At 56.8% G+C, this 14,854-nt stretch overlaps 2 protein-coding genes across 6 annotated transcripts; both read left to right on the top strand.

Moving 5' to 3' along the window:
- Positions 1 to 79: 79 nt before the first annotated feature.
- Positions 80 to 6,331, top strand: Sirt7 (sirtuin 7). Of its 4 annotated transcripts, XM_075989809.1 has the most exons (11): positions 80 to 227; positions 294 to 431; positions 534 to 638; positions 2,810 to 2,880; positions 2,969 to 3,041; positions 3,724 to 3,822; positions 3,895 to 4,131; positions 4,269 to 4,349; positions 4,527 to 4,633; positions 5,002 to 5,087; positions 5,690 to 6,331. In XM_075989809.1, exons 1-11 carry the CDS (start codon positions 132 to 134, stop codon positions 5,764 to 5,766), a joined length of 1,170 nt encoding a protein of 389 aa, XP_075845924.1. In that variant the 5' UTR covers positions 80 to 131; the 3' UTR covers positions 5,767 to 6,331. The 4 variants fall into 4 exon arrangements, with proteins under 4 accessions (XP_075845924.1, XP_075845922.1, XP_075845923.1 ...); XM_075989807.1 differs by having other exon boundaries at positions 3,724 to 4,131; XM_075989808.1 differs by lacking the exon at positions 5,002 to 5,087.
- A 514-nt stretch (positions 6,332 to 6,845) lies between these two features.
- On the top strand, positions 6,846 to 14,036 carry Pcyt2 (phosphate cytidylyltransferase 2, ethanolamine). Of its 2 annotated transcripts, XM_075989828.1 has the most exons (14): positions 6,846 to 7,006; positions 8,434 to 8,522; positions 8,899 to 9,060; positions 9,538 to 9,604; positions 10,413 to 10,497; positions 10,652 to 10,696; positions 10,999 to 11,052; positions 11,489 to 11,627; positions 12,033 to 12,115; positions 12,394 to 12,471; positions 12,708 to 12,773; positions 12,913 to 12,978; positions 13,128 to 13,216; positions 13,298 to 14,036. In XM_075989828.1, exons 1-14 carry the CDS (start codon positions 6,918 to 6,920, stop codon positions 13,398 to 13,400), a joined length of 1,215 nt encoding a protein of 404 aa, XP_075845943.1. In that variant the 5' UTR covers positions 6,846 to 6,917; the 3' UTR covers positions 13,401 to 14,036. The 2 variants fall into 2 exon arrangements, with proteins under 2 accessions (XP_075845943.1, XP_075845944.1); XM_075989829.1 differs by lacking the exon at positions 10,999 to 11,052.
- The last annotated feature ends 818 nt before the right edge of the window (positions 14,037 to 14,854 follow it).

Genomic DNA, 14,854 nt, shown 5'->3' on the forward strand with positions numbered 1-14,854 from the left:
GAGAAGGGAGGGGGCAAAATTAGGGTGGGAAGGGCGAGTCGGAAGGGGCGTGGTGCACCGGGCGCGCGCATGCGTCTCTGCGGCTGCCGGGCGAGGCGGAAGCGGAAGCCGGAAGCGCAGTCCACGGAGCGATGGCAGCCGGTGGCGGTCTGAGCCGCTCGGAGCGCAAGGCAGCTGAGCGTGTCCGGAGGCTGCGGGAGGAGCAGCAGCGGGAGCGCCTCCGCCAGGTAGGCTACCGTCGCGTCCGCGGCCGGACCCGCGCGTGCAATCGCTCACCTCTCGCCCGTCCGCAGGTGTCACGCATCCTGAGGAAGGCGGCTGCAGAGCGCAGCGCGGAGGAGGGCCGGCTGCTGGCCGAGAGCGAGGATCTGGTGACCGAGCTGCAGGGTCGGAGCCGGCGGCGTGAGGGCCTCAAGCGGCGTCAGGAGGAGGCGAGTCGCGGGCTGCAGGCTGCGGGAGGCGGGCTGCAGGCTGCGGGAGGCGGGCTGCAGGCGGCGGGCTGCGGTCCGTATGACCAGCCCGGATCCCCGCAGGTGTGTGATGACCCGGAGGAGCTGCGGAGGAAGGTCCGGGAACTGGCCGGAGCTGTCCGGAATGCCAAACACTTGGTGGTCTACACAGGCGCCGGGATCAGCACGGTAGGCGCGGGCCTGCGGGCTGGGTCAGGTGTAGGGCGCCCCCTTCTGGGACACAAACTTGGACTGCGCAGTGCTGGAGTTGGGTAACTACCCAAGTTCAGTCACCTCTGAAGCAGCTCCAAGGCGTCCTCTTTTCTCAGGGACCCAAAACAACTCTGGATTTAAGATTTAACTAAGGCAAGCAGAGCATGGTGGCACACTCCTTTAATCCCTAGCACTCCGGAGGCAGACGGATCTTTGTAAGGTCAAAGCCAACGTGGTCTACATAGGGAGTTCCAGGACAGCTAAGGCTATGCAGAGATTTTGTTTTAAAAATGGTAATTAATAATAATAATAACAATACCTTGTTTTAAAAATGGCATTGTTATTATTATTAATAATAATAGTAGTAAATTAACTAAGCGAAAGACTTTGGGGGCACTTGACTTCTGACAGCCAGTTAAATAGGGCATAGTAGCCAACTGCCTGCTGGTGTCTTCTCCGTTAAAGTGAAGGAGACAGACTATTGGCCCCCATGATGTGGACAGACTGGAGCCCTAGACTTTCTCCTGGTCTCCTACTCCTTAAGAAAGACAATAGAAAACCAGTGTTATATCCCAGACCTCTAACCTCGGGACTCAGTAGGTGGAGCCTGGGAGAGGAGGAAGAGCAAAACCAAAAGCTTGAGGCTACCCTGGCTCACAGCTTGAAGCAAAACCCTGTCTCAAAACAAACAAACAAACAAAAAAGAAGAAGGAAAGATTCACAGTACAATGGGTACAGATGAGAAATGCCGTACTCTTGGCTCGGAACTGACATATTTATATGATCAAGGGTGAGTGTGGCCTGTCTGGCATAAGTAGGGTCAACCTGTTCTCAAGCATCCCCGAGGTGGTCTGGAGAGAAACCTCCACCTCCGTGGAGCACTTGCCGTGTGAGCTCGAAGACCTGGGTTTGAAAAGGCTGCGCAGTGGCACCCTCCTCTAATCACAGCCCTGGAAGGACAACCCAAGAAGACTCCCGAAGCCTGCTGGCTAGCCAGCCCAGCCAAATCCATGAGCTCCGGGTTCAGTGAGAGACCTTGTTGTGGAGCACGAAGCGGGAAGGGTAGTGAGATGGCTCAGTGCTTGAGCTTGGCCCTCAGAACCCGCGTGGTGGAGGAGAGAACTGACCGCTACAGGCTGTCGTCTGACTTCCACTTATGTGTTGTGGCGCTAGCGTGCCCCCCTCAACAAATGGGTTCAGAACGAATAAGGTGGAGATCGATTGAGAGTCACGTACACAGGCACACATACATGTGCATGTCTGCACATGTGTGCACAGATGTAAATACATATAGAAACATACGGTAAAGAAGGCCTTTGTTAGAAAATAACAGCCACAGTCATAAACAGACGAGCACAGTGTCAAACACGCGAACCTCAAGGCTGGGGAGCCCTTGGGCAGCCTTGCTGTTGGCATGGCACTGGCACTCTGCAGGGAATCGTGGCATTGGGGAGCAGACAGCCGTGGCCCAGTAGCAATGTAAGGAGCATTTGCTGCTCTTACTCGGACGTCTGGGACTCTCAGCCCTGCACTGATCGGCCCAGTTACAACTTTATAGCAGTGATATCGAATCATCGCCTCCTCCAACCTGGCCATAACTAAATACTGCGTGCAGCTTGAAAATGTTCTCATCCTTTCTCGTCCTTCGTGTATTGGGGTTTCTGGTCAGGGCGGGTACCTCCCCAAGCCTAAGCAGCAGTGAGGACACAGGGTTGCGCCAGCCAGGATCCAAAGACTCTTAGATCCTAAACGCTTTCTGTTTTCCATAGAAAATTAGCTGACATTTATCTCATCCAGGAGGTTTTGTCTATAAACTCGGAGTTAAAGCTACTCAGAACTCCAGGATATAAGAATTTGGACAGAGGTGTGCTTCCTCGCGGGGCTTACTCTTTGCTGAACATGACTTGAACACTAAGTCCTGTTCCTTTGGACACCTGTGAGCCCTTCAATGTTTGAGGTAGATGCCCTGAGGTAGGGCAGGATTCGGAGGAGTCTGGAAGGGTGAACTTGCCCAGACAGGTCAGCGGTGGATGGAGCGGACACTGGTCTGTTGACAAACCTGGAGTACGGCATTCCCTACATGGGCGTTCTGTGGTGCCTGGGGTGACTCCCTCTCAGTAGACTTATCTTTTGGTCCAACTGTGCAGGCAGCTTCTATCCCAGACTATCGGGGCCCTAATGGAGTGTGGACACTGCTTCAAAAAGGAAGGCGTGTAAGGTGAGCATCTTCCAGCTTTTTCGCCTGCCTAGAGAGCACTCGGACCTGCCTGATGCAGCTCTCACCTCTGTTCTCCTGTACCCCACAGTGCCACCGACCTGAGTGATGCGGAGCCCACTCTCACACACATGTGTATCACCCGTTTGCATGAGCAGAAGCTGGTAAGAGCCCAGGAGGGAAGCTGCTGCGTCACCTCCCAGTCGACCCCATGAAGAACGGTCCCAAGCACCTCAGGCTCCTGTTTGACCCCTGTCACGAACTGTTAGTCCCAGCTTCCCATTCAGTCTCGGTTGGGTTGGGGTGAGTGGCGCTTTAGACAACATCGTGGCTACCGGGGAGGTTTGTCAGAAACCTCCAGAGAGCTGCTGAGCAAGTAGAGGAAGGAATCTGCCTGGGCTCTTGGGGGACCTGAAAGAGAATGACCCGAGAGGGTATTGGTCCAATGCCCCAAGCTGCTCCCCAACTTGAAGGAGTAGTACAGACGCTTGCTCTCCTGGATGCTCCCAGTGTATCAGAGCTAGTCAGGGAGCATATGGCTCCTTCCCTTGGCCAGACTGGGCTCAGGAGAATCTCCCTGCTGCGGGGTGCCTCCTCCATCCCCTCCTGACTGGGCCCAGGATAATCTCCCTGCTGCGGGGTGCTTCCTCCATTCCCTCCTGACTGGACTCAGGATAATCTCCCTGCTGCAGGGTGCTTCCTCCATCCCCTCCTGACTGAACTCAGGATAATCTCCCTGCTGCGGGGTGCCTCCTCCATCCCCTCCTGACTGGGCCCAGGGTAATCTCCCTGCTGCGGGGTGCCTCCTCCATCCCCTCCTGACTACCTCCATGTTCTGCTTCCCAGGTGCAGCACGTGGTGTCTCAGAACTGTGATGGACTCCATCTGCGCAGCGGGCTGCCGCGCACTGCCATCTCCGAGCTCCACGGGAATATGTATATTGAAGTGAGCAGTACCAGAGGGGCACAGGGCCTGGGTGACGGACAGATCTCACTTATCGTGCCCTCTTGTCCCCAGGTCTGCACCTCCTGCATCCCTAACAGGGAGTATGTACGAGTGTTCGATGTGACAGAGAGAACCGCCCTTCACCGACACCAGACCGGCCGGTCCTGCCATAAGTGTGGGACTCAGCTTCGGGACACCATTGTGCACTTTGGGGAGAGGGGGACATTGGGGCAGCCTCTGAACTGGGAGGCAGCGACCGAGGCTGCCAGCAAAGCAGACACGATCCTGTGTTTAGGGTCCAGCTTGAAGGTGCGTGCTGGCAGTCCCGTGAACTCATCGCAGGTTGAGCGTGTTCCGGGCCTGCCTGCCCAGCACTATTTAGCGAGCTTTAGATTCGCCGTCTTAATCATCATCTCTTACTGCATTGCATCTGTCCATCCCGGCAGGTACTCAAGAAGTATCCCCGCCTCTGGTGCATGACAAAGCCTCCTAGCCGGCGGCCCAAACTCTACATTGTGAACTTGCAGGTAACATGGGTGCTTAGCGCGTCTTCATACCCGAGTCTTAGCTCAGAAGGGCCAGGGAGATGTGCCGCATCAGTGTGTCCTGGGAGCCTTGTGCAGGATGTGTTCCTGGAGAGGGCTGCAGCCTGCAGGGGAAGCAGAGGACGGGAGGTCACTCTTGTCTGCCTTTCTCGTCTTCAGTGGACCCCTAAGGACGACTGGGCTGCTTTGAAGCTTCATGGGAAATGCGATGATGTCATGCAGCTCCTCATGGATGAACTGGGCCTGGAGATCCCTGTCTACGACCGGTGAGTGGGTGCAGCAGGGCCCCGTTCCTGCCCTTCCGTGTGACGGGCTGTGTCTGTCTTCTGTGAGCCTCCAGAGGGACTGGCTGAGGCGAGGCTCCATCACCTGTGCACACCCTTCCACCCTGACTGGTATGGCGCCTCGAATCTCTGTGAGGAGAGGGGGGCCTGCCATCGTGTAGATCTCTGCAGCCTGGGTGCACCTGTGCGGGTGAGCATGGCGCGACTCCGGTCAGACAGAATCTGTGTCCTTGGTTTTGGGATGTTTGGGGAAAGCGTAATCAAATTGCCTTGATGCAGAATATGTGCTATTTTAGACTTGGTGTGTATTGAGTGAAAAGTTTACACTTTCTTTCTCTGTGAATTTTCAGGGTCTTAGAGGGGAAATCAGTAACTTCTTTTAATCAAAGGGTTCAAGAAATTAAGGATCCCTTCACCTCTGGGCCTGGCAATTCTTGTATGTTATGTTTGTGGTGTGTTCTGTGACATGGGCCTCTCCTGTGCTGTATTGTTTTTTGTTGTTATTGTTGGTTTGTTTTTTGGATTTTTTTTTAACATTAACTTAGCTCATTTTTTTTAATCAGTGCTTATCTGTATCTTATGTTTATAATATGTGGTTCTGCATCTCAGTCAGAAACATGATTTCTTCATGGTGTAGTCTGTAGGCCATGCCTCCCTGGTCAGCTGGCCTTCCCTCCCATCCCTGTCATACCGTCTGGGAAGGGGAAAAGAGTCTGGTCCACCTGCCCCCATCCATAGCAACTTATCCTTGGTGATGGAGCCGCCCTGCAGCTAGCAGTGCCCCTCCTGTGTGTGCCGAGCCCACTAGGAATGGATGAAAACACTAAAGAGGCCAGCCAGGGCTGTTGCTGGCCTTGGAGTTGCCACCCAAGGAGATTATCCCTTGAAGCTCTTCTGTAGCTTGTTGACACCGAAGCTGCTACTAGCCAAAGCCCGCCCACCGTTGAGACAGTTGGCCTCAGACAGCTTTCCCGTGCCTGGGAGGGTTGTGACTGAGAGGGGCTCAGACCTGCCTGATGCTGCTTTTCCTCCTGTCAGGTGGCAAGACCCCATTTTCTCCTTGGCCACTCCCCTCCGTGCTGGCGAAGAAGGCAGCCACAGCCGGAAGTCGCTGAGCAGGAGCCGAGAAGACGCCCCACCTGGGGACCAGAGTGCCCCGCTTAGCTCAGCTCCCCCCATTCTAGGAGGCTGGTTTGGCAGGGGCTGTGCCAAGCGTGCGAAGAGGAAGAAAGCTGCATAGCCAGGTGTCGACAGAGAACCATGGGCACTTTGTAGACGGCGCGGACGCTTGTTCAGGGGCCTCTGTCACCGTGAAGGCTGCAGCGCCCCCACAGGATCCAGTGGGAAGAACTCTTGGGGGTGACAGTTCACGGTGATGTTTCTTTAGCCATTTGTCCTTGTGATTGCACCCACTGGGGCTTGACTTTCAAGGACACCTTCCTCCCTTCACCCGCTTCAAAGGTGGCAGCAAGGCCTTTCTTCGTTTTTCCGGCCTGGCCAGCAGAGGAGCCCCCCACTGCCTTACCTCACTCCAGGCTAGTCTCAGGGCCTCACTATTTCTACTACTTACGACTAAAGTGTGTTCACTTTATAGAAACCTTTTTCTGTGTTGGGTATGTGGCACAGGGGCCGGTCCAAGCCCCCAGTCTGAGCAAGTCTTAATAAACATCTCTCTACTGCCTTGGTGTCTCAGTGACTGCTTCATGCACCGCGGAGTATCTGAAAATACCTGAGGGCCAGCTACGCAGTGCTTATGAAAATCTCAGCCCCGCTTGGGGGGGGGGGGAGCAGCGCCCACCTTTAATCCCAGCACTTGGGGAGGCAGAGGCAGGTGGATCTCTGAGTTAGAGGCCAGCCTGGTCTACAAGAGCCACTAACCCAGGACAGCCAGGGCTGTTACATGGAAAAACCTTGTATCAAAAAAAAAAAAAAAAGTAAATCCAGTCCCTAGGAATGCTCAAGGCGTGGGGGCGAACCTGCCGTACTAGCCTGCTCCCTTTTCCCTTTGGACGCAGAGCCGGAGGGATTTCTACAGGACACTCCGTGGGAGTTGACCCTGCTTGGACTAGGACCTCCGACGCACATCATTGGCCGCCAATGTTGGCCATTGGGGGCGGGGCCGGGCCGGGGGCGGGGCCTGGAGTCGCGCTCGCAATTGGCCGCGGCAGGCGGGTGAGACCCGCGTGAGCGCGCGCAAGCGTTGGGGGCGGGGCCAGAGTCCTGCGAGTCGCGGGAGCGCCCCGGTCTTACGGGGGCCTGCGGTGCCATGATCCGGAACGGGCACGGGGAGGTCGGCGCTGCCGGGCGGAGGGTCCCGGCGGGCCAGCGCGCCGTGCGGGTGTGGTGCGACGGCTGGTGAGTGCGGCGGCGGCGAGGGGTGGGCGGCCGCCGCGGGATCACGCACCGGCCGTTGGCGGATCCCGAGTCTTCCGAGGCCGCACGAGGCACTCCGGCCCCCGGCCACTCGGAAGTGTTGCGTGCGGGTGCACCGGGCAGCGCTCTACCCGGAGACCGGAAATGCGGCCGTCCGACCGCGGTGGTTCTGACCCAGGTTCCCGGGGTTGGAAGGCCAAGGGCTCCCTGGCGAGTCAGCCCGTGGCGCTGCTTCGCTCTAAGAAAGTCGTGGAACTGTCAACAAGCAGAAAAGATGTTGGCCTTTCTGTAACTGCCCCCAGCCCTTCGTCATGCCTAACCCGGGTGAATGAGAAGGGATGCAGAATGGTCACTAGGGCTCTCTAGGGGATTCGGTCGGGGAGTAGACTGGACTTGGTACATTTCTCGTTTGTTTTGGTTTGGTGGTCCTGAGGATGCATCCATAGCCTGGTACAAGCTAGGCAAGTGAGCTATAACTTCTGCCCCTCCCGCTCTTCTGCACCCGAGTCACCAGCAGTGGCTTTGACTTCGTGTCAGTGGACTATGACCTTGGCTCAACCACAACACTGTGCCCTAATCCCAGACGCAGACTCTGACCTCCAACCTTGCCCTACCTGTCTAGTGGGCACAAAGGCTGGCCCAGAGTTTACCGTGGTACCTGAGCCTGCTAGGGTTGTCTGTTTTCCTGCCTCCATTCTGTGAACTGTAGCGGCTATCCTGGGCTGCTCGGGTCACCCGATGACACCCCGCTGGAGTTCTGGAGGAAGCTGAGCAGAGACTGTGACCCAGCACTGGCCCGTGGAGAAGAATACAGGTGGCCCCAGTGCACACTGGTACCCTCAGTGCCCAGCATGTTGCTGGGTTCCGGGTAGCTTTGACCTTGACGGTGTAGTCACAGCCAGACCTAGATTTGAGGATAAAGACTCCAGAACCAGGTGATGGTTCTTAACTTCTTTCAGAGTTAAGCCAGGCCACGTGGATGGGGCCGGCCTGTCTGAGGGTAGAATGGAGTCTGTTCCTAACTCAGGACTGTTGTCTTGTTTCAAAGCTTGAGTGTGGCTTGTTGATCTGGGGCTGAGTCTTGCTTAGGGTGCAGAAGGTTCCACGTTTAAGTCTTGGACAAGTTGTATTTTGTGAGCTGCGGGTGTCACTTACCGGCTCTCTGGATCTTACCAAGCCTCCTCCCTGAACTGACCTGGCACTGACTGAGACCGTTCCCTAAGTCCGGTATCTAGGGTGTGGACAACTGAGAATCGACTTTGGCTCTGTAAGCCCCAAATCCAGGGGTTTGGTTTAGTAGCCCTCCCAGGGGGCTTCCAAAGGAGCAAAGCTGCGGTCCTGCACAAGGCCCCCAGTGTCCAGCCGAGATCAGTATAAGGCCTGACCACCAACCCTGTCTGCCCTCACAGCTATGACATGGTGCATTATGGTCACTCGAATCAGCTGCGCCAGGCACGGGCCATGGGGGACTACCTCATCGTGGGTGTGCATACCGATGGTAAGGTGTCCTGTGCCTGGGACCTACTCCAACCAACAGAGCTTGCGGGGGCGGGGGAACAAATCCTGCCTCCTTCCCCAGAGTAATGCAGCCTGGTCCCACTGTAGAGAGCTGTGGCTACACTGGACAGGGCATCTCCAGCTGTATTGTCCACCCTACCCTGATTCTCTGATTCCTGAGAACAGACTTGGTTAAAGGGTATCCTTACTAACCTGGGCACACAAGCTGGCTACATGGGGTCCTGCCTTGTGGGCTAAGGCTGGGAGACTCGTGTGGTTACTTCCCGCTTCGCTTTGCGGTAGAGGCTCCTAAGGACTGGCCCCTGGAGACTGCCATCATTTGTCTTCTTTTGTCCTTTTTATTTCTCTGTCCCTAGAGGAGATTGCCAAGCATAAGGGCCCCCCCGTGTTTACCCAGGAGGAGAGGTACAAGATGGTACAGGCCATCAAATGGGTGGATGAAGTGGTGCCCGCCGCTCCCTATGTCACCACCCTGGAGACACTGGACAAGTTCAACTGTGACTTCTGTGTTCATGGCAGTGAGTGGGCGGAGCCTGGAGATGGGGGCTGGGCTCAGTCAGATGATTGACAGCTGACAGGGTCTCAGGGGTAGAGGGCTCCTCGTCCCATGCAGACAGAAAGCTCTGGGCCCATTCCCCGAGAGCACTGGCACAAATGAAAGGGTCACTCTGGTCCCAAGGGTGCCCCGAGCTATGAGCCCAGTGTGATGGTGCATGCACATGATCCTAGTGACGGGGAGACTGAAGCAAGGGCATTAAACGCTCCAGGTCACGCAGGCGATGGTGGTGTAAGCCATTAACCCCAGCACTCTGGAGGCGGAAGTAGGCGGACCTCTGAGTTGCCAGGTCTACACAGCACGTTCCAGGACAGCCAGGGCTGCACAGAGACCTTGTCTCAAGAAATAAAACAAAAGTTCCAGGTCAGCCTGGACGACACAGCAAGATCCTCTCTGTCAGAAACAACAGAATCCTTTTGTGTGTGCGTGTCACCCCTAGATGACATCACGTTGACGGTAGATGGCCGAGACACCTATGAGGAGGTGAAGCAGGCTGGGAGGTACAGGTAGGTCCAGTGGTGCTCAAGTGCATCCCTTCCTAGCTCTCACTGCTGCTCTGAGGCAGCTGGCAGGGCATTTGGGCCCACAGTCAGTACTGGATGCAAGAAGGAATTGCTTGTGGGTGACCTTTGTGTGGCCAGTCCTAGGGCAGCATTCTTTTCTAAAAAATATTTATTATGTATACAATATTATTTATTTATTTATTATGTATACAGAGCATTCCTTCCATGTATGCCTGCAGGCCAGAAGAGGGCACCAGACCCCATTACAGATGGTTGTGAGCCACCATATGGTTGCTGGGAATTGAACTCAGGACCTTTGGAAGAGCAGACAATGCTCTTAACCTCTGAGCCATCTCTCCAGCCCCCCCCTAGGGCAGCATTCTTGATCAGCACTGTGGGTAGGGCATCCATGGACTCAGTAGTGTCACGGGTGCCCCTGGAGAACTGGCCTTTTATTTTAATTAACTATAATTTAAAGAGCCAGCTGTGGCCAGTGGTTCCTACAGAAGTCAAAGCAGCCTGGAATAGAGCAGGGTATAGGGTCCTGGGTCTAAGAGAGGCCAGAGGGTACGATGTCAAAATGGGAACCAGAGCTGTGTGTCCCAAATGTGGCCTGCCTACTCCCGGGTGCTACATTGTACAGTTGAATGAACCTCTGCTTCTGTCACTGATGCGAGCCCATTGCTCTGCCCCAGTCTGGTTTTCTGTTGTGGGGGGACTGGGTTAGGGTCATGTCCCTCAGGTGGCTTCCGCCTATAGCAGAGCCTCAGCAGTGTCTGGGATGAAAACCTCCACCTTACCTCTGCCCCAGAGAGTGCAAACGCACGCAGGGTGTGTCCACCACAGACCTCGTGGGCCGCATGCTGCTGGTGACCAAGGCCCACCACAGCAGTCAGGTGAGTCCGGAGGAATGGGGTCTGGGACAAACAGGGAGGGCGGGGCACCTCCTAGCCACCCTCGGGTCCAGCCTGTGCTCTCCCTGACCATCCCATCCTTGGGCTCTGGGGCTATTGAGGGCGAGGTCCCTTAGCCTCTTGCCCTTGTGTGCAGGAGATGTCCTCCGAGTACCGGGAATATGCTGACAGCTTTGGCAAGGTGAGTCCAGCCGGCTGCGAGGCTGCTCTGGAAATAGACAGCCACCACCAGCGCTCCCCAGCCTCCCACTGTAGGCTTCCCACGGGGAAAGGTTCACCCAGGGCTTCACTGTCTGCCCTCCTCCCTCTCCTTCCCAGTGCTGGCCAGGTACTGACCACCAGGCTTGGCCAGCTAGTGGATTCTGGGAGGGAGGACAGGCAAGAGGTGGCCAGTCCCAGCAGCCACTTCTTGGAGGAGGAGCAAGAACTGCCCACCTACAGGTGGCATCTAACCAAATGGCCTGGCCCTCTCTCCCTTTGTAGCCCCCTCACCCGACACCTGCCGGGGACACACTTTCCTCAGAAGTCTCCTCCCAGGTGACCAGATGGTGGCCTCAGGGTGCCGGGTCCCTCAGAGGGCTGTGACTGCTGGCCACTGGGCTCTGCGCCTGCTCCTGGTGGTGTGTTGCCAGGCAGAGCTGGTGTTGACTGCAGTATCTTCTGTGGCCACCGGGTGGAGCCACAGTCCTGCTAGCTACAGTGGTCCTGCTTGACCTTACCATGGTGTGTCCTTGCCCCTGCCCCAAGTGCCTGCCTGGACATAGCCCCCGGCTGTGCTGCTGGGTCATTCGCAGGCTGGGGTTGGGGGGAGTCCAGCCTCTAATGCTCTCTGCACATGCGCCCAACACCCACTCCTATGACAGGGGCACAGGAAGCCCTGGGCTCCGAAGAGTGGCCCTGAGGGTGGGGGTGCTGGGAGAGGGGCACACATAGAGGCCTCTGGCACTAACTAGTTCCTTCTCTTGGCTAATAGTGCCCTGGGGGGCAGAGTCCCTGGACAGGGGTGTCCCAGTTTCTGCAGACATCCCAGAAGATCATCCAGTTTGCTTCTGGGAAGGAGCCCCAGCCTGGAGAGACAGTCATCTACGTGGCCGGTGCCTTTGACCTGTTCCGTATCCTCTCAGGGCCTCTGTGCCCCACAGTCATGCCACAGAGTGGAACCCATAGACTCAAGGCCCCAGGGTTGAGCTGGGTTGTAGCGGGTACAGCCCTCATCAGGAAAAATGGCAAAAAGTCCCTTGGGTCTACGCTGTTGAGGACAGGAGAGAGCCCTTCCTTGCTAACACCTTACTGCCGCCCCTCACCCCTTGGGTTGGGGATGGAACCAAGGGCTCTGTATCTGAGACATGTGACCACTGCTGAGCTACAGCCCCAGGTCTCGCTGTTTGGAGACAGAATTTTCCTGTGTGGTCCAGGCTGACCTAGAGCTTGCAATGCTCCTGCCTCCACCATGCAAGTGCTGGGTATGCAGGAAAACACCATGTACAGCTTGTTACCGCTTCTTAATCCTGATGTAGACATCGGGCACGTGGACTTCCTGGAGGAGGTGCACAAGCTGGCCAAGAGGCCCTACATCATCGCCGGCCTGCACTTTGACCAGGTCTCTGCCTTTCTGCTTGTTCACTTCTCAGTACCCCATGAGCTGATGGGCCATGGGATCCCTCACAGGTCTTCGCTGGGGTCAGTGGTAGGCACAGGTGGCCTCTAAAGGAGTGAGGCTCCAGGTGTCTAGTCAAGGCAGGCATGGATCTCTTCTGGAGTCCAGGACAGCCCTGCCTAGGGTTCCCTTGAGAGGGGTGCCACTCCCAGCTTCTGCCCAGGAAGGCCAGCTGGGTGGGAGGGCACCATTCCTTAGCTGAGCAAACCTCCTGGCCCTAGGAAGTAAACCGATACAAGGGCAAGAACTACCCCATCATGAACCTGCATGAGCGGACTCTGAGCGTGCTGGCCTGCCGGGTGAGTGCGCTGGAAGCGATACTTCCCTGAGCCGTAGTAAGGCGGGTGGCGGGTGGCTGGGCCCCATTGGTGCAGTTTCTGTCCCCTACTGAGGAGTCTGAGGATTTCCTTTGCCCGCTGGCCCTGCTATGTTGCCCTGTCCCAGCTGGCTCCCTGGGCCTTCTCTGCCACCCTGTAGCCCTGGCTTGCCAGACATGAGAACTGAGTGAGTTGATTTCCCGGCTGTGTCTCTGCAGTATGTTTCAGAAGTGGTCATTGGGGCACCGTACTCGGTCACAGCAGAGCTCCTGAGTCACTTCAAGGTGAGGCTTCTCTCTAGCTGACCTCCTGGGTCAGCCAGGGCCGCCAGGGCCAGCTTTCCTAGGTCTGGGCTAGCCCTGGGTGGTTGTCAGTGGTGGCAGAGCTTCTCTGAGGAGGCCTGACCCTTCCTTCCCCTTGTAGGTGGACCTAGTATGTCACGGGAAGACAGAAATTGTGCCGGACAGGGATGGCTCTGACCCCTACCAGGTGGGTTGCCCTGGTCTGAGTTGCCTCTGGGAAGTGGGAACAACCGTCCTTTCTGGTTTTGGTCTCTTGTGTGTAGAGGGGCACCTGGGGGTGTCTTTGTGGTCAGGAGGATTCTCACCACCCTCCTCTCTTTGCACTGAGGCCTCCAGGAGCCCAAGAAAAGAGGAATCTTCCGTCAGATCGACAGTGGCAGCGACCTCACCACAGACCTGATTGTGCAGAGGATCATCAAGAACAGGTGTGGCCCCTCCCTCTCCGGTGGGTCGGCCGTGGGCGGCTGGCATTGGAGGCCCTGTTGATGATGCCTGTCTGGCTGCAGGTTGGAGTACGAAGCACGGAATCAGAAGAAGGAAGCCAAGGAATTGGCCTTTCTGGAGGCCAGGAGGCAGCAGGAGGCACAGCCTGCAGGGGAGACTGACTGACTTCTGACCTGGAGGATGTCACTCACGCCCTTGCTCTGTGCCCATCTCTTCTCTCCCTACCCTGCTCTGCTTCTGTGTCCTGGTGTCAGCTCACATAATTCCAAAGGAAGCTGGCTTTGCTGGAGGGTGCTGTTCTACCGCCTGTGAGGCGCCCACCGCCCACCTTGCCACAGGCTCAGTCCTTTGCACTGAGCTGCCCAGAGAGGGTGGCCAGCACAGTGAAGCAGCCCAGCGGACAGGAGACGGAGGAGTGTTGCTGTGTGACCTTAGCGTCCACAGTTCCGACTGCCACTGCCCCAGTCTTGGTTGGGGACGCCCCTCCTGCCTGACTGGAAGCTGCAATCTGCCGGCCCAGCTTTGATGAGAGGTACAGAGGGGGATCACTTTGGGGACCTCTTGTCCCGGGTCACCCTGCAAGTGGTCACCCTCTACTGTGGGGCACGTTCTAGCACCCCATTCCTGATTCCCAGAAGATGTACTTCCCTGACGGCTGGGCCACCTTGACTGTTCTCTGCACAGACTCCGTGGTCCTCATTTTGTACCTCAGTGGCCGATGTAAATTTCTTTGGCTCCCTGAATAAAGCCTAGCGGGAGCGCCCGGTGGGCGCCTGGCCCCAGGAAGACGCAGGAAACCTGTCCACAGCAGAGATTCTTTTAGAGAAGGGAGCACGGGCCAGGCCAGGAAGCTGGGCAGCCTGTGTACCTGCCCTGGCCCTTCTGTAGACCCAGGATCCTGGCACACTACCAGGTCTGCTTGGAGCCCAGCAGCTGCCTCTTGGTGGTTGACTGTAGAGGAGTGCTGAAGTCCTGGCTTCTCCCAAACCAGGGTGATGCTGGTACTCTTATCCCACGCCTGGTCTCTGCACCTACTGAAGCAGGTAGACCTGCCTTCTCTCTTCCTTTGGAAGCAGGAGAGCCTTTGTGAGCATATCAGACCTGGGGTCAAGATCTGGAGGAGGGGCATACCTACCTCCAGCCCGTACAGTGCTCAGCCCTGCCTGCTAGGAACGGGGGTGGTGCCCACGCTAGAACCCTGGGCTGTGGAATACTCTGCACAGTCTCAGGTCAAGGAAGCCACCGAGTGTGCTGGTCTCCAGAGGAACACTTCACTGGCAGGCATGCTCTGTGCCACCCATGGCCTCTGGGTGAGGCACCACGGAGAGGAAGACACCCTCAACAGCAGGCTCAGGGGCTCCCAGACCAGAGCTCGCTCAGCTACTGAGCTGGCACCTGGGGGTGTTTGCCTTGGGCGGGAGGAAAGGCAGGACTCAAGCCAGCTGCCCACTTGGCTTTGTGGCCAGCGCCCAGAATATGTGAGGGGAGGGCCAGACTCTGGCCCTCAGGGCAGTGGGCGTTTGGGGGTGGGTCTAAGGGCTCCTGTGCAGTTAGAGCCTTACTCTAGATCAGTGCACCTCACTTCTGGTCCTGATTTGTTGAACATACAGTAGCTAAGT

Source organism: Microtus pennsylvanicus, chromosome 11, assembly GCF_037038515.1.
Source record: "Microtus pennsylvanicus isolate mMicPen1 chromosome 11, mMicPen1.hap1, whole genome shotgun sequence".
Classification (NCBI taxonomy): domain Eukaryota; kingdom Metazoa; phylum Chordata; class Mammalia; order Rodentia; family Cricetidae; genus Microtus; species Microtus pennsylvanicus.